Source organism: Mesoplodon bidens, assembly GCF_964165515.1.
Source record: "Mesoplodon bidens genome assembly, chromosome: 14".
NCBI classification, from domain to species: domain Eukaryota; kingdom Metazoa; phylum Chordata; class Mammalia; order Artiodactyla; family Ziphiidae; genus Mesoplodon; species Mesoplodon bidens.
Genome location: NC_138170.1, coordinates 40,775,089 through 40,798,928, shown reverse-complemented (window position 1 = coordinate 40,798,928; position 23,840 = coordinate 40,775,089). Strand labels below are relative to the sequence as shown.

At 33.9% G+C, this 23,840-nt stretch overlaps 1 protein-coding gene across 1 annotated transcript in view; it reads right to left on the bottom strand.

Moving 5' to 3' along the window:
* FANCL (FA complementation group L) overlaps positions 1–23,840 on the bottom strand; it is a 78,817-nt gene that overhangs the window by 18,758 nt on the left and 36,219 nt on the right. Inside the window, exon 7 of the mRNA XM_081254628.1 lies at positions 21,763–21,831. Coding sequence (XP_081110754.1) covers positions 21,763–21,831 — 69 coding nt within the window. The remainder of the gene's footprint in view (positions 1–21,762; positions 21,832–23,840) is intronic.

Sequence of the window (23,840 nt, the reverse complement as noted above, 5' to 3'; positions counted from 1 at the left end):
TTACATTAAGTTTATGATTCATTTTGAGTTAATTTTTACATATGGATTGAAGTTCATCTGTTTTGTATATATATAGCAAATTATTTGTCCCATTTATTGAAAAGACTGTCTTTCTTCCACTGAATTATCTTTGCACCTTCACTGGAAACAGCTGTATGCATACACAGTTATATGGGTATATTTCTAAATTCTCTATTCCAGTGATCTTTTTGTCATACTTTGTATTAATACTACATTGTCTTGATAGATAGGTTTGTCTTAAAGGTAAATTTATAAGTCTTGAAATCAGGTGGTATTAGTCCTCCAATTTTGTTCTTTTTCAGTTTTTTGGACTATTCTAAGTTCTTTGCATTTCCATATGAATTTTAGAATCATTTTGTCAATTAAAAAATCTACTGGGATTTTGATTGAGATTGCATTGAATCTATAGATCAATTTGGAGAGAACTAACAAGTTAACAGTACTGAGTCTTCTAACTCATGAATATAGTTTATCTCTCCATTAATTCAGGTCTTTACACAAAAGATTTGTAGATGCTTCACCAAAGAAGATATATGATGACAAGCATTTAGTACGTTCAACATCACTGGTCATTAAGGAAACGCAAATTAAAATCACAAGGAGCTACCACTACACACCTATTATTAGAATGGCTAAAATGAAAATGACTGGACATACCCAATGTCAGTAAGGATGCAGAGAAACCAGAAGCGTCAAACACTATTGTTAGGAATGTAAAATAGCACAACTGCTTAAAAAAAAACTGTTCAGCAGTTTCTTAAAAAGTTAAATACACACCACCTAGATGATCTAGCCATTCTAACCCTAGGTATTTGCCAAAGAGAAATGAAAGCATATCTTCATATAATGACATTCACATAATGTTCACAGTAGCTTTATCTGTAACAGCCACATTCTGGAAACAACCCATCCTATCCATCAACAGGTAAATGAACAATATATGGTTACATTCATACAAAGGAATACTACACAGCCTAAAAACAATGAAATATTATTACATGCTACAACATTGATAAGTCTCTAATTATGCTGAGGAAAGAAACCTGACATAGAAAAGTATATAGAACTATATAAAACTCTAGAAAGGAGAGCAGCAGTTTTCTGGGGATCAGGAGGAAGGACACGAGGAACAGAAGGGAGAGATTAAAAAGGCAAAGGGGGAAACTTGGTTGTTGTGGAAATGTTTATTATCTTGATTGTGGGGTTAATCTCACGGGTGTAAACATTTGTCAATGCTCACCAGATCATACACTTTAAATATGTTTAGTTTATTGTATATCAATTATACCTCAAAAAAGCTGTTTAAAAAAACACTCATTCTGATTTCTGGACAGTAATGAATCTATACATTAGTACCTTCTTTGCAGTAGATCTGCAGTAGACTTCTCAACATTTAGGACCTAAAAAATTTACAAAACAGCTATATTTCTAACAGCAAAGACAAAGGCAGAAGAGTGTTCATAAACCCACCACTTAGATAATAAAAGCTTATCACTTTTATATGTATATATTGGGCAAGGAAGGAGAAAGGATATACGTGGGAACAAAGATGTTAGCTGTTATTAGATTATGTTAAACTAGGAAAGCACTTAAGCAGAAAAGTGTGAACACTGCCAATCTCAAAATGTAACGCTTATTATCTTTAAAAGCATTTTGTTACTTTTATAATACCTGAAGTGATATAATAATGTCAGTCACTTAACCAGATCTTAGAGTATAATATCTTCATCTTAAGTACTATTATTTCCAGTATTTTCATAATTTTCTCACAGTCCCAGAATGTGATCTTTTGTGCTCTGATGACACTTAAATTAATAGCATAATTTTCTGGTACTTGCAACAGTTGCTTTCCATTCTGATTTTTTTATACTTTCCTATAATATGTGCACATAAATCCTCTAATAATCATTTTTGTCTTTTTCTCTGAGGGATTCAAAAGGCTTGATTCAAATATCAAGAGATTAAACTTCTAAAGAAATTTAATTTTAACATTAATTGCAATATTCCCAATCAGATATCTTTAAAGAGATAAATCTCTTAAATATTCAGTTCATTTGATCTTACTTGCAAGCTTCATTAATTCTCTCAACTCTTTCTGTAGGTATAACTAAATCTATTAAATCAAATGCTATTCTCTGTCACACAATCCATAAAGAATGCATCACCTCTTCTTACAGTTTATTTTTACTATAACTGACCACTGATGATTTAAAAGATTTGCTACTATTCTTAAGTCATGTGGAAAGTATATATGCCCACAAAGTTAAATGAAACACATTCACTCCATGTGTGGCCATTACAGAATGACTGCAGCAACTCTGTTAATAAAAAAGATAAGGAAGAGAGAGAGGGAGGGAAAAGTAAATAAATGTCTGTCAGGTGTATGTTGAAAATGAGTAGGCACTTCCAACATGGTCCTAAGCTATCCTATATTATAGACCATTAAAAAAAGAAAAGAAAACATGTCAGGCCAATTAGGTGAGGATTCTGGGTAGATGACTGAGTAGGAAGCACCAGGAATCTGTCTCCCCACCTAGACAGTAAATGCACTGACAGACACTGTTCTGGAACTCTTGAGTCTACAGAAGACTTGCAACTTTGGTTAATTTCAGCTCTTAGCTACCCATCACCCTGCCCCACAGCTCCCTGACAGGCAGCCCTGCACACACTTCAGGAGCACCCTGCACACAGCTTAGAGGAGCCAGGGTGGGAGAAAAGGATCTGTCTTCCAAATATCAGGTATCTGTGCTCTGATGGCTGACTGCTGCTTCTAATCTCAGAGGAATACACAAATAGGCAGTAGGATATTGCTGTTGTACTTCCTCCCACTGTTTCAAGTCCTTCACTCTCCTGCAGAAGTGACCTGCAGCGTACTTAAGGAGCCACTGACCCTCCCCCCCCTTCATTTTTCTATTTTTCCCCTTTTGAGTGTCAGACTTTAAAGATTAGAACATTCAAAAGCAACTCAATGAGTGAAAAAGCAACTGGGATGAGTGAAATAGGTGAGGAAAATTAAGAGGTACAAACTTCCAATTACAAAATAAATGAGTCACGGGGGTGAAATGTATGGGGAATATAGTCAATAATATTGTAATATCTTTATATGTTGACAGATCATACACTAGACTTATAATGGTGGTGATTTTTAAATGTATAGAAATATCGAATCACTATATTGTGCACTAGAAACTAACAGTGTTGTAGGTCAATTAAACTTCAAACAAGCTCATAGAAAAAGAGATCATATTTGTGGTTACTAGAGGGGAGGGGTGGGGGAGGAGGAATTGGATGAAGGTGGTCAAAAGGTACAAACTTCCAGTTACAAGAAAAATGAGTGCTAGGGATGTAATGTACATGATTGATATAATTAACACTGTTGTATGTTATATATGAAGTTAAGAGTAAATCCTAAGAGTTCTCATCACAAGAAAAAATAACTTTTGCTTTTTCTTTTAATTTGTATCTATATGAGATGGATAGTCACTAAACTTATTGTGGTATTCATTTCATGATGCATATAAGTCAAATCAATATGCTGCAGAGCTCACACTTATATAGTGCAGTATGCCAACTGTATCCCAATAAAACTGGGGAAAAAAAGGCAACTGCCTTTATAGGAAAATTTTGGAAGTCACTCCGCATGCCCAGGGAAAGGCTCAAAAAAGACCAAAAAAGACCCTAAGAGTACACCTCAGGCTGATCCTTGATGCAGAGACAGCCTGCAACAATCAAGAACACAAAAACATAGAGAAAAAAAAAACAGGGAAATTTTGATCTTTCCTCTCTGGGGAGAGGGGAGAATCCAATTTCTAAAGTTACCACAGTATATGACTAAAATTTCCAGTTTTCAACAACAACAACAAAATCACAGGGCACTAAAAACAAAATAAAGTGTAGCCCTGATTCAAAGGAAAAAAATTAACAGGTTCCAAACACAGACCTGAGAGTATCTCTACTAGACAGAAAATTTGAAACAACTGATACATAAGCTTTAAAGTAAGATGTAGAGCAAGTCAAGAAACCAATGTATGAACAAAATGGAAATATCAACAAAGAGAAAGAAGACTTTCAAAAAAGAACATAAAAAGAAATTCTGGAGCCAAAAATTACAATAACTAAAATGAAAAATTCACTAGAGAATCCAAAGGTGAATTTGAACAGGCAAAAAAATCTGTGAACATGAAGATAGGATGTTAGTTATTATGTCTGAGAAGCAGGAAGAAAAAAGATTGAAGAAAAGTGCATGAGTCTAAGGGAACTGTATGACACCATCAAGTTGACCAATGTATGGACTGTGGGGTCCCAAAAGAAGAAAGAAAATGGCAGAGAGAATATCTGTATAATGTCTGACAAATTCCCAAATTCGCTGAAATACACAAATATACACATCCAAGAAGCTCAATGAACTCTAAGTAAGATGAACCAAAGAGATCCACACCAAGGCACATTATAATCAAGCTTTCAAAAGACAAAGACAAAAAGAGAATCTTGAAAGAAGTTGAGAAGTGACTCATCACACACAAGGGAACCTCAAAAACTATTAGCAGATTTCTCATCAGAAACTTTGATGACCAGAAAACTGTGGGCTGATATATTCAAACTGCTAAAGGAAAAAAAAAATGTCAACCAAAAATCCTATAGCTGGCAAAATTATCCTTCATCAGCGTAGGAGAAAAGAAGACATTCCCAGACAAACAAAAGAAGTCTGCTAACATTAGGCCTGCCCTGCAAAAAATGTTAAAGAAAGTCCTGTAGGTTGAAATAAAAGGACACTAGACAGTAGCATGAAGCCCTATGAAGAAATAAAGATCTCAGTTAAGGTAAATACATGGAGCAATTATAAAAGCTAGCACTATTATAAAAATAGTTTTTAACTCCACTCCTTGTTTTCTACATGATTTAAGAGACTAAGGTTATTTTTTTAAACTAAGAATTATTCAACTCAAAGCCAGTGTTACAGTAACTTTGGTTTGTAACTTCACATTTTGTTTTCTACATAATTTAAGAGACAAAGGCATTTAAAAGAATTATTAGTTTACGGTTTGGTGCATACACTGTGTAAATATATAACTTTGTGACAACAACAACTGAGAAGGGTAGGTACAGAGCTGTAAAGGACCAGAGTTTGTATGTTACTGAAGTTAAGCTGGTATAAATTAGAGGGTTATAACTTCAGGATGTTAAATGTAATTCTGATGGCAACCACAGAGAAAATAGCTATAGAATATATACAAAAATAAATAACAAAGGAATTTAAATGTTTAACTCCAAAAAAAAAATCAACTGAACTCTAAATAAAGCAGTAATGCAGAAAATAAGGGACAAAATAACTATAAGGCATATAGAAACAGTAGCAAAATGACAGATTAAGTCCCTCCTTATCAGTAATAACTATAAATGTAAATAGGCTAAACTCTCTAATCAAAAAACAGAAATTGGCAGGATGGATAAAAACACATGATCCAACTATATGCTGTCTACAAGAATATCACTTTAGATCCACAGACACAAACAGTATTAAAGTGAAAGAATGGAAAAAGATATTCCATGCAAATAATCACCAAAAGAGAGCAGGAGTAGCTATACTAGTATCAGACAAAGCAGACTTTAAATCAAAATAGGTTACAAGAGACAAAGAAGGACATAATATATTAATAAAAGGTTCAATACAGCAAGAAGATATATAACAATTATAAGCATTTATGCAGCTAATAACAGACTATCAAAACATGAAACAAAAATTAATAGTACTGAAGAGAAATAGTTGTATAATATAATAATATTTGGGAGACATCAATACCCCACTCGCAATAATAGACAGAACAATCAGACATAAAATAAGGAAACAGAGGACTTGAACAACACAACAAACCAACAAGATCTAATAGACGTATATTGAACACTCTACACAATAACAAAAGAGTACACATATTTCCCAAATGCACATGGAATATTTTCCAGGACACATCATGTTTTAGGCTACAAAATACATACAAAATAAATTTTAAAAGATAGCTATCATATAAAGTATCTTTTCCCACCATAACAGGATGTAGTTAGAAATCAATAAAAGAAAGAAAACTGGAAAATCCACAAATTTGTGGAAATTGAACAACATACTCTTAAACAATCAATGGATCAAATAAGAAATCAGTGTAATTAGAAAATACTTAGAGACAAAAAAGAAAACACAGCATACAAAAACTTATAGAATGCAGCAAAAGTACTAAAGAGGATATTTATAGCTATAAATGCATACATTAAAAAAACAAGAAAAATCTCACCATCAACAACTTAACTTTACAACTAAAGGACCAAACTAAACCCAAAGCCAGCAGAAGGAAATAAAGATTAGAGAAGAGATAAGTAAGGTAGAGAATAGAAAGACAATAGAGAAAATCAATGAAACTAAAGGTTGATTCTTTGAAAAGTTCAACAAGTTGACAAATTTTAAATAAATGGGACTAAGAAAAAAAGAGAATTCATACTACCAAAATTGGTTATAAAAGTGGGGACATTATTACCATTTACATAAACAAGAATTGTAAGAGAGAACTATGAAAAACTGTATGTATGGCAACAAATTGGATAACCTAGATGAAATGAACAAATTCCTAGAGACACAAAACGTTCCAAGACTAAACCACAAATAAATAGAAAATCTGAACAGAATAATAAGGAGTAAGGAGACTGAATCACTAATCAAAAGATCTCGACAGAAAAAGTCCTGGAAGTGTCACTGGTGAATTATACCAAACATTTTAAAGAAGAACTATCACCAATCCTTCTCAAACTTTTCCAAAAAATTGAAGAGGGGAAAATACTTCCTAATTCATTTTATGAGGCCATCTTTACCCTGATACTAAAACCCCAAGAAAACTTAAAAACCATGATCCCTTATGAATATTGATTAAAAAATCCTCAACAAAATACTAGCAAACCAAATTTAGCAGCCTATTAAAAAGATTACACACGGAGATCAGGTGGGATTTATTCCTGGAATGCAAGGATGGCTCAACATATGCAAATCAATAAAATGTAATACACTATACTAACAGAATGAAGAAATCCATATGATCATCTCAACTGACACAGAAAAAGCATTTGACAATATTTAACACCCTCTCATGATAAAAACACTCAACAAACTAGGATCAAAGAAAATTACTGCAACATAATAAAAGCCGTATTATGAAAAACTGCAGCAAACATCACACTCAATGTTGAAAGACTGAAAGCTTTTCCTTTAAGATCAGGAACAAGGCAAGGATACCCACTTTCATCACTTCTATTCAACACAGTACTGGAAGTTCTAGTCAGATCAATTAGGCAAGAAAAAGAAATTAAAAGCATCCAAACTAGAAAGGAAGAAGTAAAATTATCCCTGCTTGCAGATAATATAATCTTACAGGTAAAAAACCTATATTCCCCCCCTCAAAATTGTTAGAACTAAGAAATTAATTCAGTAAAGTGGCCACTTTGACCACCAGCAAAGTCAATATACAAAAATTAGTTGTATTCTGAACAGCAACAATGAACAATCCAAAAAGGAAATTAGGAAAACAATTTCATTTACAATAACATCAAAAAGAATAAAATACTTAGAAATTAACCAAGATGGTTAAGGAATTATAAAATGAAAACAAAAAAACACTCCTGAAAAAAATTAAAGAAGACATCAAAAAAAAGGAATCTCAAACCAGATTCATGAACTGAAAGACAATGCAATCCTTTTCAAAATCCCAATGATATGTTTTTGGGCAGAAACAGAAAATCCTATCTTAAAATTCATATAGAATCTTAAGAGACCCTGTATAGCCATACAATCTTGAAAAAGAACAACAAAGCTGGAGGAAAAAAGTGGAAAGGACAAAGTGGAAATCACATTTTCTGATTTCAAAACTTACTACAAAGCTACAGTAATCAAAACAGTGTGGTAATAGCATATGACAGTCTATATACAGACAAATGGAACAGAAGAGAGAGCCTAGAAATAAACCCTCATATACATGATCACATGATTTTTGACAAGGTTACCAAGAATATTCAATGAGAAAAGAACAATCTTTTCAACAAATGGTGCTAGGAAAACTGGCTATCAATATACAAAATAATTAAGCTGGCTCCTTATCTAGCAGTGTATATAAAAAGTAACTTAAAATGGATCAAAGACCTAGATGTAAGAGCTGTAAGTATAACATTCTCAGAAAAAGACACAGGGCAAAAAGGCTTCATGACATTGGATTGGGCAATGACTTCTTCAATAAAGCACCGAAGGCACTGGCAACAATAGAAAAAATAAGTTGGACTTCATGAAAATTAAAAAATTTTGTGCATCAGGGGACTTCCCTGGTGGCAGAGTGGTTAAGAATCCACCTGCCAATGCAGGGGACACGGGTGCAACCCCTCGTCTGGGAAGATCCCACATGCCGCGGAGCAACTAAGCCCGTGCACCACAGCTACTGAGCCTGCACTCTAGAGCCCATGAGCCACAACTACTGAAGCCCGTGCGCCTAGAGCCCATGTTCCACAACAAAGAGAAGCCACCGCAATGAGAAACCACTGCACTGCAACAAAGAGTAGCCCCTGCTTGCCGCAACTAGAGAAAGCCTGCACATAGCAATAAAGGCCCAAAGCAGCCAAAAATAAATAAAATAAAATAAATTTATTTTAAAAAAAATTTGTGCATCAGAAGACAATAGCAACAGAGTAAAAAGGCAACACAAGGAATGGGAGAAAATATTTGCAAATCATATATCTGATAAAGGATTAATACCTAGAATATGTAGAGAACTCTTAAAACTCAACAACAAAAATAACCTAATTTAAAAATGGGCAAAGGAACGGAATAAAACATTTATCCAAAGAAGATATACAAACGGTCAATAAGTACATGAAAAGATATTTAGTATCACTTAAGGAAATGCAAGTCAAAACTATAATAAATACTACTTCATTCACACCCATTAACAGAAAGTAAGTTTTTGGTAGGATGTGGAGAAACTGGAACTGTTGTGCACTGTTGGTGGAAATGTAAAATGGTACAGCAGCTCTGGAAAACAGTATGGCAGTTTCTCAAAAAATTAAAGACAGAATCACCATATGATCCAGCAACTGAAAATGGGGACTCAAAGAGCTATAATGCACATCAATGTTCACTGCAGCACTACTCCCAAGAGCTAAAATGTGGAAGCAATTCAAGTCCATCAATGGAGGAACAGATAAACAAAATGTGGTATATACATGCAATGGCGTATTTTCAGTCTTAAAAAGGAAGAAAACTCTGACATATGCTACAACTTGTATGAACCTTGAGGGTATTATGCTAAGTGAAGTAAGCCAGTCAAAAAAGACAAATACTGTATGATTCCACTTATGTGAGGTACTTAGAATAGTAAAAACCAGAGAGTCGGAAAGTAGAATGGTGGTTACTAGAGGCTGGTGGAAGAGGAGAATAGGGAATTATTGTTTAATGGGTATTTCAGTTTTACAAGATTTGAAAAGAGTTCTGGAGATGGATGGTGGTAATGGTAGCAACAACATTATGAATGTATTAATACCACTGAACTGCACCTTTAAAAATGATTAAGATAGTAAATTTTGTGTATCTTACCACAATTTAAAAAAATAATAAAGTAAGATGCTAAGAATGCCAGGAGAGGGCTTAGATATTGTAGCAGCTTGACCCCTGACTGATAAACAAACCCCTGTGGTTGTTTTTCCATTCTTCTTTATCTCTCACATGTTAATTCTGAGAAAAATCATGTCTTGTACATTGCTACTTAAGACCCTTAGTATTTAGTTCAAGTACATTTCTAATATGCTATGTTAATCGTTTAATACAAAATACACTTCCTTTATTTTGTATTAAAATAAAGTTTTACATAATTAAAAAAAATCAAGCCAATCAGTAAAAAGCTCGTCTTCTAGCTTTTTGTTCCAGGTAAGTCATACCAAAAAAAGGTGCTACTCCCCTCATCAAAAAAGTTGACTATATCTAATTTTTATTACTAAATAAAAAAATAAAAAATAAATAAAATAAAAAATTATTACACTAAAAACAACAAAATAAGGAAATAAATGGTCACAAAAATCTTTGCTTTCAGATAAGGTCAAGATTAATGACTGAATATGTGTGTTGCTAGCTACCAATGTTACCTTCACAGCCAGAGCCAGGGAACTACCTACCAGCAGTGACATCATTTAAAAAAAAAATACTGTCCCATTGCTTCTGCTATCTACCAACTCCAAAATTCTGGTTTGCTTCATTATATCCACCTGCTAAATTAGTTTGGCTTCTAATATTCAACTTTTTAGCACAAAAAGAGGGTGAAAGTAAGTATATTTCATAGCTGAAAGTATTAATCAGTGAGTCTAGCAGATCATATTTGAATTAACATGTCTTTCATATCTGAATTATCATTTGTCTTCAATCTACTGGATCTTTATTTTCAATATGGGCATCTATTTTTTCCAAAAGGATGGTTTAAAACACACACACACACACACACACACACACACAAAGTATATGAATACTCACATATTTTAAACTATCCCTTGGATTAAAAAAAAGTACAAATAGACACAGTGCACATCAATTTGCCAGACAGGGTCCCTGACAGGGACAAAACATAAGGTAGAGAATGTTAACAAGCTGTGTTTGTGTTGAAGAAAAATTGCTTTACTGGTATTAGCTAAGACAATCTTTTTTACCCAAAAGTGTTTAAAGTATAAATCACAACATTAAGAAGCCATTTAGAGACTGATATTTATATATTTTCTTTTACGTGGGACACTTGCTATGTAAGAATATTTTATTGGTTTCCTCCAAACTATAGCCCAAACAATATTTCTCTCAACACCTCTCATCTATGTTACTTATGGTACGATGTATGTAGAGTCATCTACCACAACCAGATAGCCTGGTGAGACTGACAGTCATTTTGCATTTATCATCCCTATTTCATTTTTCAACACCAGAATACGTCTTGATTGTTGCATATAAATGGAAACATTGTCTTTAGAGCACATGTAGTTCAACATACAAAGAGAGAGATACCAATTACATGTTGTTATATATAAATGTGGGTGTGTTTATATATACAATTATACAATATAAATGTATATTGAGAGATATCATTTCTTTGCCCATATTAAGTCTTGCTATTTTAAAAGCTAACCAATTTGCAAATTGTGTTACCTCCCTATATCATTTTGTACACCTATACAGCACTTTACAATTCAAAAGCACTACCAAATAACTCAATTTACTCTTACAAAGTCATGCAATCTATGACTTAAACATTCCTTCCCTCTTTTTATAAAGTTAAATGATTTACCCAAGGTCATGCACTGTAGGGATAAAGCTAGAATTTAACCCAGACTTTAAGACTCTGTGTTCTCTTTTTACTATGTTACAAGTGATCCAGCAGAATTAGCTCTGAAGCCTACCATGAAGGTTTGCAACAAAGTCAGATTTATTAACATCAGCAAGTAAATTACTTAATGTACCTTAAATTGGTACTGAAGTCATCTGATAAAAAAAAACCTGTTCCATGCTACTAGTCTCATTGGGTCTTTAAATTCATGGAAGAATTTTACCATACCATAAAAGTATCTCATGTGCTCACAAAGCACATATCTCAAATCTTCTAACTTTGATAACCTTAGCAATCAACTGAAATTATACTGATCTTCCTTTATCTGGCAAGTAACTGACTGTATGAGATTCAAAGCTGTATCTCCAACTGCCCACTAAACACATTTATTTAGACATACCATAGGCATGCCAAACTCATCAAATCCCAAACTGAATCTGCCTCTAAACCTCTTCTTACTGCATTCTCTACCTCACTTGGCAGTACCACAATCTATGTAATCTAGTTACCCCCACCAGAAGCAGTGGCAGTAATCCATGGGATCTCATGCCCAATCCATCACCAAGTTCTATCAATATAATCTGTGGAATTTTCCCAAACAATCCCCTTTCATCCTTCCCTGCAACCATTAACCTAGAACAGACCCTAATTACTGCCTGCATGGGTATGTACACAGCTGCCCCTCAGTCTTCTTCACTATAGTCTTGCCATTCTCATTTAGAACCTTCCTCTACACAGAGTGACCTATTAAAAAAAAAACTTGTTTTGCTGAAAACTAATCTACGGAGGTGCTCTGAGAGGAAGGAAACAAAAAGTCATGCCAGAGATTTATAATACATCTTGGCACACCAAGAAAGATGAGAAATCCTAAAGCAAGAAATAGCAGAACTTAAATCTAGAATTTCATAAGTGTATTAGATCAGAGTCCTTTCTCCACCTTAATCCTATTAATAGCCTAAAACAAAACAAAAAAAACACTTTGAGAAATGCTATTATAAAACAGAAACTGTGACCATGCCACCTTTCTTCCTTATAACCCCATCACTTTGGGATAAAGTCCAAGATCATCAGAATTGGTGTAGCAGACCCTGCCTAACTCTAAGCAAAAGCTCCAGTCTTATCTCTGACTACAGAGTTCCAAATGATGTGTAATGCATGTATTATCTCCTACAATGTTATGCCTTTGTTCTTTGCCTACAGCAGTTCTCTCCTAAAGGTATCATGTGTCCTCCCAAGCCTAATTTCTCAGTTCTCAAGACTCACTGAACTCAAGTAACACTTTATCCAGAAAACTTGCTTGACACATAAGGTTAAATTATGTACCTCTTCTCCATCTTATCAAAATGGCTCACCATACACATCACTCAACACATTTTACTGAAACTATCTTTTTAAGTACCTCTCTCCTTATCAAGACTGAAAGTTACTCCTGAAAGCCTACCTTAGGATGTTAGAACCTGGTTAACTCACCTTAAATTCCTTAGGATCCAGCTCAGTGCTACACATACAGTACACATCTTCCTCAACTTATGATGGGGTTATGTCCAGTTAAATGGTTGAAAATGCATTTAATACACCAAACCTATGGGACATCATAGCTTAGTGGAGCCTACCTTAAACATACTCAGAACACTTACATTAGCCTACAGTTGGGCAAAATAATCTAACACAAGCCTATTTTATAATAAAGTGTTGAATATCTCATGTAATTTACTGAATACTGTGAAAGTGAAAAACAGAATCACTGTATGGGTACAGAATGGTTCTAAGTGTATCGGTTGTTTACCCTTGTGACAGAGTGGCTGACGGGGAGCTGTGGCTGGCTGCTGTTGTCCTGCATCATGCAGAGTATCATTTGGCCTATCACCAACCAGGAAAAAGATCAAAATTCAAAATAAAGTTTCTACTGAATGTGTATCACTTTTGCACCATTGTAAAGTTGAAAAATCTTAAGTCAAATTAGGTCAGGGACCATCTGTAGATATTAAATGTCTGTTGCATTTAAACTATTTCCCATTGAAAAAAATGTTGCATCTTGATTTTCTGTTTATGTACTTTTTCAAGGTAACCTGAAAAGAGAAGAAAGACTTGACCATGACAGAATCACAATTTCATCTAATGAAGCACTAAAAATAGGATATAACTTCCCTACTAGATCTTTGTGAGTCAGCTCTCTTACTTACCTTACCTAAGTTCTATGAATGTCCAAAGAACCCCAAACTTCCCACACTAATCCCCACCAAATTATACAAGAAGGCAGGAAAATAAGTCAGAAGATTTATTTCTTTCATCACTTGCCTCTAGTTTGAAATGTCAAACCCCATTCATATTTAGCATACTTATTTAAAACTTTTAATACTGCACTTCAGCTAGCAGCCCACGGGTGAAAGCAATGAAAAGGATTTTAACATTATGTTCACAACTAGTTTATACATTAGAATTCAAATAAAGTAAAAACTACACATTTAAAATCAGGCAAAAAGAGGGTTACAGCTACTAGGTAAGGAAGGTGGACTGAACACACAGATCTAATTTTACCCCCACCCCCAAACTTACTATATTGTTGTTGTTTTTTCCTTTAAGGCATAATCTCACAAAAACAAGGAGAACTAAAGAGGCAATAAAACCAAATTTTGGAAGCAGGAAAACAAAGGAATTGCTCTTATGAGCATAGATGCAAAAGAAACAGAATGTGGAAATATATAATATATACTGGAAATTGTATATGTGTATACAAACATATATACATGTGTGTATCTACTGACCAATCAATTGATTGATCAACATATAGATTTAAAATACTCCATAACCTAACTGGGTTTATTTCAAGAGGGCAAGATTCATTTAACATTAGGAATGGAAAAATATAATTCACCACATAAACAGAATAAAGGAGAAAAACCATTTGATTATCTAACATATAGAGAGAATATACTTGAAAAAATTCGACTTTCATTTATAACAAAACTCTTAGCACACCAGAAACAGAAACAAATTCCATTAATTATTGGTAAAGGATTTCAGTACAAGAACTATAGAGCAAAAATCTACCTTATGATGAAAACAAAGTTTTCCCTTTGAGATCAGGAACAAAACATGAATGCTTGTGTTTACTATTCAGGTTTCACAGTTTATTAGATATCCTAGCCAGAACAGTTAAGGCAAAATAAATAAATAAATAAATAAATAAAACCAGAAAGGCATAAAGATGGCAAAGGAGGAAATAAAACTATCATTTACAAATGATATGATTATGTTCATAGAAAATTCAATGAAACTACTGATTATTAGATAAGAGAGTTTAACAAAGCCACTGGATAAAAAATCATCTAAAAAATCTACTTGTAGACATCAGCAAGAAACAATAAAACTGAAAATTACTGCTACACAGAACTAAGAATGGCCAAAATTTAGAAGTCTGAAAATACCATGGGATAGCTAGGATATCATTTTTTGCCCCTCAACTCCAAATCTACTCTATCTGCCTTGTGATAATGGAGGTTCACGCTGTAAGCATTTCTCTTTTACAGCTGCATGGTGTTCAGCCCTATCAGTAGAGGATGCCAGAGGGTTAACTGTTACTAATTCAGACTGCTGTTTCCTGCCCAACAGTGTTGCTCCACTCTCGCCTCAAGGGGGCGTTTTCTGCTTGCTCAGTGACTTCTAGGCAGAAGGCTGGAAGAGTCTTCTCCAAGAAATCTGACCAATTAATCAAAAAGACCTGAAATATTGACACTTGGGGTTCCCCATTATGAGATCTACTCAGGTGACTCTACAATGAAGTTCACAGTTGACAAGCCCCACTCGCACTCAGAGCTTTCAAATGGCTTTTTTTTTTTTTTTTTTTTTTGCGGTACGCTGGCCTCTCACTGTTGTGGCCTCTCCTATTGCGGAGCACAGGCTCCGGACGCGCAGGCTCCCGACGCGCAGGCTCAGCGGCCATGGCTCACGGGCCCAGCCGCTCTGCGGCATGTGGGATCTCCCCGGACCGGGGCACGAACCCGTGTCCCCTGCATTGGCAGGCGGACACTCAACCACTGCGCCACCAGGGAAGCCCTCAAATAGCTTTTAATAGCTGACTTTTAATCACGAGCAGGTAACCAAAGACGATAAGCCTAGAAAAAGAGCAACTCAAGGAAATAGAAACTACTCAGGTGGAAAAAAAGACATATTATTAGTATCTCTGGGGACAAAAGAAGATTTATCAATTAAGTAAACTCTTAGAAATGAACATGATAGTATAAGCAAAAAAAACTCAACAGGAAGGCTATTAGGAAAAGCTGATGAAATTTACCAGAAAGTAAAGCTAATAGAAAACCCAGCGTAGATGATTAAGAGCAGATTTAGACAACTGATGGAAAACTGTGGGTTGAATGAGTTTTAAGTACACAGAAAACTAAGGAAATGAAAAAGTAAGACAACTGTTAACTCTAGGTGGTAACAAAAACTGGGGCAACGAAAGAAAAATAATAAGTATATGGCTTATCTCTGCATAGTATACATATATGTTCAAAATAATAATGTAAACACTGAATATTGACATAATCAAAATTACAAGATAACTATCTGGGAAGGATAGGAGGTATACGTGTGTGTGGAGTGGGGAAAGGTAGAAGAAACAGCAAATTCCCCACTATCTACAGTGGAAAGTTAACAGATAATGCCTAAACCAAACCAACGAACAAAAGGTAGTATAATTACAAAAGCATGTAATAATATAAATTATATTATAACACCAAAAGAATCAGCTAACAATTAAAAGTAGTTGACCCTGGAGAGGGAGAAAAAGATGAGAAGGAGGCTAGGACATGCCGTTTTGTCTAAATAGAAAACAAACAACAAAAACCCTTGTAAACCTAACTCTTTAAACTATGTTCATATACAACTTTTATTAAAGTATAACCTTGGGCTTCTCTGGTGGTGCAGTGGTTGAGAGTCCACTTGCCGATGCAGGGGACACGGGTTCGTGCCCCGGTCTGGGAAGATCCCACATGCCGCGGAGCGGCTGGGCCCGTGAGCCATGGCCGCTGAGCCTGCGCGTCCGGAGCCTGTGCTCCGCAATGGGAGAGGCCACAACAGTGAGAGGCCCACGTACCACAAAAAAGAAACCAAAAAAAAAAAAGTATAACCTTAAAAAAATTAATAGCTTGCCCACATTATAAAAATAAACTAGAAAATACGATTTAAAAAGAAAGATCACATTCACAATAGCAAAAAAAAACCTTCATACTTAGGAATAAACTCAACAAAAATGTACAAGATGTGGATTAAGAAACTACTGCTATTTAACTGGGGGACCTAAATAAATGTAGAGATAACCAGTTCCTAGACTGTGAACATATCAGTTCTTAATTGGATGGATAAATGTAAACCCAATTATAACTAAAAACTAAATTATTCTAAGGATTACCTGGAATAATAAATGCACAGCATTATCAAAAATGTTTCAAAAAATATTTTGTTAAGTGATAAGCATAGGTTCAGAACTATTATCCAGTGAGATCCCAATGCTAATAAATGAAGGCATTAAGGGTGGTTTTATATTTTCTTAATTTTGCTTATTTGTATTTTCTCTCTTTTTTAAAATCAATGTAGGAGTACTTTTAAAATAAATTATGTTATTAAAAAAAAGGCAGTTAATAGGTTATTGAGTCCAATAGGTCAGACCATATCACACAGGTCTACCATATCACATAATCTCAATAATGAACTAAGTTTCTTTGTTTTGACTGCATTGATGTCATTTTATCCATACCATTATAGCAATAATAAGATGGCCAAGAAGGCAAAAGTATATTTAATTAACCAATTTAAGGGTGAACAAAAATCCAGTACTATGAGTTCTCCAACAAGGACAGCAGAGAGAAAAATGGAAAGAAAGATAATCCAGTAGGTCAAAAAGGAGAACTTCCTCAGGATCCATACAGTGTGATATTGAGAGTTTTCTTCCCCTAGCATTCTGTTTGTTCTAAACCAAATATATTTTAAGATCTCTGTGAAAAAGTTTATTATTTCCATATACATATGAACTGAGGCAAAGAGCAGTCATGTGACTTGTTTGAAATTATACAATTAAGTCAATGGCTGAACTGTAAACAGAACCCAGGGATACCCAACTGCTAGTCTGATGCTCTAACTAATGGATCATGCTCCCTGCTATGTAATAGGACTGTTTCCTTTAATTACAATTTCTTCATTCACCATCAGATTATCAGCCAGAAGCCTTATCATTGGTTTTGCTCTTTCTTGTATTCATGGCATTAATCCAAGAATATGAGATTCACATGATAAAAAATATAAAGACCACTGTTTATGTATCATACCAAATCTGAAAATTCCAACCAGTGTGACGTAGACAGTTCACAAGCCTGCACTTAATGGCATATTTATAGGTAAAACTGCAATTTTAGCATCCATTTTGGGGTTGGTCAGTGACCTGGAGAAAATTAGTTTTGTTTTTATAGAATCACTAATGTCAGTGCACTTAAAATCTTACATTAGAGCATTCTATGTCTCATCAGTCAACAATATTCACAAATATGACCTATATATAGAAGTCGAAAGGGTAGCCGATGTTAGAGCATTTGTGATGTTGGGAAGTAGAATAAGATAAAAATCATGACATGCTCTTACATTCTATGCTGAAATCTATAAAAGAAAATTGACTGGGTAAACAAGTAAGTATCTGAGAAGAGGTGTGCAGTCACTTGTCTTTGAGAAGCACTTTGTGTTTCTTTGGCACATATCACGGCAGCAGTAGTAGCAGCAGCCTTGCCCTTGGTGCTGATTTCTTACTACTCTAAATGCCTCCTCTGAGCCAGAATACACTGGCTGTTGCTGATCATGCTGTGAGACACCTGCACTGGCTACTAGGCTTGTCATGACGCACAAAACCCTACCATCTTCAGCTTGACATTGTGCAAGTTATAATTATTCATCCAAATGAATATGTCAGAGCAGCAGCAGCAGACCTCTCATCAGAGCAAAAGAAAAATACATCAAAACATTATCAACCCAGCAGGAAGACAGGGACCATAAGGAAAATTACCCATTTTTAATATGGATGCCACAAAGCCATGCCTATTATTTTACAAAAAGAAAGGAAAATAAAGATCTTCCAAGTTTAAAGTCCAGAAACACTGAATCCAAAGAGGAAATGTACAAAAAGCAGACAAGGAATTTTTTTAAATCAATTATCTGGAAGCTATTTACAATCTTTTAAATATGTTTGCTATTAGACTACAATAGTAACATTTATTTCGCTTAAGAACCACATCTGTTTAAAAATTGTTTAAAAAGAAAAAAGACTGGAACTCCCACAAGCAGAATTGTGTCCAATAGGTCAATGATAAAAGATACACAGCAAAGAAGTTTGATGTTGCTTCATATTTCCAAAATGTAAACTAACATTACCAACACTTTTATCACATCTAAAAAGACTCAAGATTTCATACTTGCTGGCAGTATCACCAAAATGCTTACGATGTACAGCTAGACTCTAACAACAGGCAAATAGTATATTTTGAAAAATTTCTGAATTTTAGTGGTTTATGTAAAAGAAAAACTGAAATCACCACAGACTGCCACAAATGAAGATAAATCCAAATTCTGTGAGCATATATAAAATAGGCAAGTGTAAATACAATTCCTATCTCATACTTAAATATGAAAAAAAGTATAACTTTTATAACAGACTTTAGGAGAATATCTTTTCAGAACAAGATATGGAAGATTTTCTCATTCAATACACAAAAAGCAGAAATCACGAAGAGAGTGATAAATGTGACCACACTAAAACGTTAAACTTCTGATTGAAAAAATATATCATATACAAAGTTAAAAAACATGCCACAGGGAGAAGATACTTATATCCCATATAACCAATAAATAACTAGTATTCAAAATATATAAGAAATGCTTATAATAAAACACAAAAATTTAAGTAGGCAAAGATTATAAACACAATAATAATGAGTATCAGTTTTTGATAAGAATTAAGGTCACACTAAAATCAGACAAAGACTTAGAAAGGATTTGGGAAAGTAGGAATTACTATGCATTGCTGGGTAGGAGTATAAAGTTATGCAACCGATTTTAGAAGATAACTTGGCAATATTTTGTAATCTCAAAGAGATGCGTTCCCTACAATACAGCATTTTCACCTTTAGGCATAAACCACACTAAAAGTCTCACATGTGTAAAAGGAAACACAGAAGGATGTTCACTGCAGCACTGTTTAAGAAAGAAATTGTGAACAACCATACAAGTAGGGCAATGAATAAATTAACTGGTGGATTCATATAATGAAACGATATAAAGCATTTAAAATGATATAAGATCACGGGTAAATCTCAGAAACAGTGTTGTATAAAAAAGGTCAGACTGCAAAGGTATTACAGAATATGGCATAAACAAGTGTAGCAAAAAAGTATGCATGGATAGCATACACACCAATTCCAGTCAAGTGGTTTACCTCTAGAAAGGGAAAGAAGGAAAGAAAGAGGAAAGGACAGAAGCAAAAGAGGGGTAAAGTTTTAGGTCCCAGAACATTTTATTCCTGAGAGAGACAGAAAGAGAGATATCTGAAGCAAATGTGACAAAATATTAAACATGTCAAATTTGAGTTGTGGTTAAAATGGTATCCAAATTTTTATCTGTACTATACTAAGAATTTTAGTATGTTCTTTTAATTTTAAAAAAGAATTTATGACATTCCAGTTACTACTAATTAATTCTGTATTCTTAGAACTAATACAAAATAGAAAACTTGATATATGACCCAATTAAATCTAAATCTGAATTTTAATTAATATTATAAACACTTATTCCATACTTATATGTGCAAGGCACTGAGCTGGTGGTGTTAAGTAGGGATAGAAAATTTAGAAGAAATTGCCCTCTAAGATTTTCTAGTGTTAGAGTCACAAACTAATTTTGCTAAATGGCGGGATAAGGTAAGTGCTGAACAGTCTTTTTGTGGAGATGCAAACTTTTTCACAGATTAAAGTCTGGGGAAAACTTTTATGATTATCTAAATTAAAAAAACTAGGAAATTCATCAAAAACATATTCCCAAGGTTGAACCTTGGGATTTTAATAAATATTAAATTATAATTTAGAGATAGCATATCTGGAAAGAGTAATACAATCTAGGTACAAAGTTATACCATGACCTCACATAATACATAAAGATAAAGTTTATAGAGCCAAATAGAAAATGTATATTCATGTTTTTTAAAAAGTATGCAATTTATGTATAATTCCAATTCTTTAAAAAACAATCAAAACAGTATTTCTTATACATTTATAACACATATCAGAATACCAAAAGCAAATCACAGGGTTTTTCCTCCCCTTTATTTGGCTGTGTTTTCTTGATTTCCATTGGAAGGAGGGAGACTTTTGTTTTTAAAGAAGAAAACAAGAAAAATATTTTTTAAATATATATGGTATGATTAAAATTTGACCCTTCACAAGACCATTTAAATCCTGTTAGGCTTTTTTTTTAAAAAAAAAAACTAACTTCATACACAAGACAATTATTACTTTACTCTATATATTATAATTTAAAATGTAAGTATATATTTTCACTTGAACCTACCAAAACTTCATAACAAAAATAAGGGTAGTCTCTATTTAGAGAACATTTGTAAAACTTCACTAGGAATTTTTGTTTCGCTTTGCATAAGAATAGAAAGGTTCTCTTCATTTTGGTATCAGTTTACTTGGTGAGACAAGGACTATGCCTGTCATCATTAGATTGTTCTTTGAATCTAACCTCCATTCTGCCAGATCTTTAAACATCACACACGTGAATGTTGATGATGGAACTGTTGATAATCATACCATATTTTAGCCACACAATGGTACAATTTACAATGCATTCCTAAATACATTAACTTGTTAAATATCAGCAATGCACTGAGAAATTGACAGGAGTAGAAGAATCTCCTATATTCTTTACTCAAAGTAAGAATGTTCCAAAGCACTTACAAAAACAATATAGTTTTTGTAGGATGAACTAAGGACAAACACTTTAAAAAATAAAAACTGAATAGAAATGGCAGGGTTTATATTTTCAGTCATAACTCATTCTCCTCTGAAAAAGATTCTCTGATATTATGTCTGAAAAATGTCACCCAGTTTTTAACCTACTGCTCACTGCTTTATAAAGAGTTCCTTAGGATTTAAATTTAAAGTAAAATTTCTGTCAATAGAGCTTCTTCAAGTTTAACACTCTCAAAGTCCTGTTTATAAATAAATGCTTAAAGAAAACTGAAAAAAATCACTTGTAATCTATAATGGCCACTTATAAGTAAACAGAACGTGCTTTTTAGCTACTTAAAATAAATTTAAGAATTTACCTGTGGTGTCCAGGAAACAGAAAACTGAACAGGAAAATCCACAATACAATCTGGTGATTCTGCAGGGTACTATAAAAAAGCATAAAGTTAGGTCATTTTTGCTTCGGTGTGACAATTTCACATAAAATATTTTAGAAAAACAATATATTAGAAAAAGTATTATTATAAATGAAAGTGTATTATATATCAATATTTCAATTCTATTATTATAGAGATATTAAGAGCTGATTAACAGTCAAGTTAAGCTCAAAAGGTACAAAGTTTGGTGATTTGGGGTGCCAAACCAATCGGTTTTGAAAAAAAGAGTAATGAATTAAGTCAGTGTCAGGTCAGCTGCTAATGTGATTTGAGGGGTAAACCACACTGAATCTCAGTTTCTTTATCTTTAAAGTGAGAGATCAAAATGGTTGATATTTAATTTCCTTTCAGTCTAAAATTTAACCTCAAATAGCCTCAGTCACTTGTTAAAAGAGGCAATATTTGTTAAAAGAATCAAGAAATGCACAAAAGTGAACAAATATAATTATCAAGAAGTATTTTCCACAACAAAGCATTTAAATTTAGCAGAAGATAAATAAAAAGAAACAATGAAAGGTCTCTGGCTTATTAAGGAAAAACAAAATAATAGTTTTAAGAAAAATCTTTTCATGGTTGATAAATAGAAAATTAATTTACTCAATAGTTTTATACAAAAAGTGATAGTCATAGGACTAACTAGGTTTCTAAGTTAAGAAAGACAAAAAGTAGTTTTTCTTAAAATCAGTTTTGTTATTAGAGAATTGTATTACATGATTTCTCTAAGATTCAGTCTGGATTCTTGAAAGTCACACGTAATTTTTAAAGTGCTCATTTCTTTCCAATACAAAGCTAAATTTACTAACATGAAAATTAGTTTTAGGAAAACTCCTTTCTCTCATTTGACAAAATGTTTAAAATAAGTTTTAGACTTTCACTTTTTTCAACCTCTTATTTTTAACTACTTTGTTGCATAGCAAAAGGGCACAAAAAATTATCACTATAGTTATTTGTTACAAACATCAGCCCATTTGAAATCAATGCTTTGAAAAGAATTAACATTTAGTTACAATGATAGTCTGGTTAAAAATAAACCTATCAATGTATACTCTGAATAATGGTATCTAGCTATGCAGAAGTGATAACACAAAGGTAAATATACAGGAAACCATATAGAAATATAACAGTGCTCTAATTTAGAGGGAAAAAAGAAAGAAAGGTCTGGCTGGGATTACAGAAGAAACCCTATTTCAGACAATTCAAACTATTAGATGATGTACATCAGATTATAACTGCTGCAATCACTGGAAAAACAATTTTTACACTATTTTTTATAAGTCATGTGATTATCTCAAAGTAAATGCAGGCAGAGATCTTAGCTTTCTCTGGTTTCTAGTGCTGCTAACTAACTTGTGAACTTGGATAAGTCATTTAACTTCTCTGGCTGTTTTATATGTAAAAATGATGGAACTCAACTAAAAGCACTGCTGTAAAATCTCTTTTCCCTCTAAAAAATGTTAATATTCTGCAAAAATAATGATGCACACTTAAAACCTCCTTGGGTCAAAAATGGAATATTTAGTTCACCTTGAGTTGCTGCTATTTATCGTCTACTGAGCTGACAATGAACAATATCAACTCTCTAACTTAAACAATCATCAACCCAGTTAAGAGTATGAACTTAATGTTTACTGTATACAGAGTAGATAAACCAAGTAAAGTATCTTAACTTTGGAAGTCATTAAGTACGTAAGGCACATTATGTTAAAAGAGAAGATGGGGCTTCCCTGGTGGTGCAGTGGTTGAGAGTCCGCCTGCCGATGCAGGGGACATGGGTTCGTGCCCTGGTCCGGGAAGATCCCACGTGCCGCAGAGCGGCTGGGCCCGTGAGCCATGGCCGCTGAGCCTGCGCGTCCAGAGCCTTTGCTCCGCAAGGGGAGAGGCCACAACAGTGAGAGGCCCGCATACCGCAAAAAAAAAAAAAAAATATGATCCTACATTCAAATAGGACTCAGGGTAGTAAATGGCACGTATGTTCTGATAAAGAAAGAGATCCACAAGGA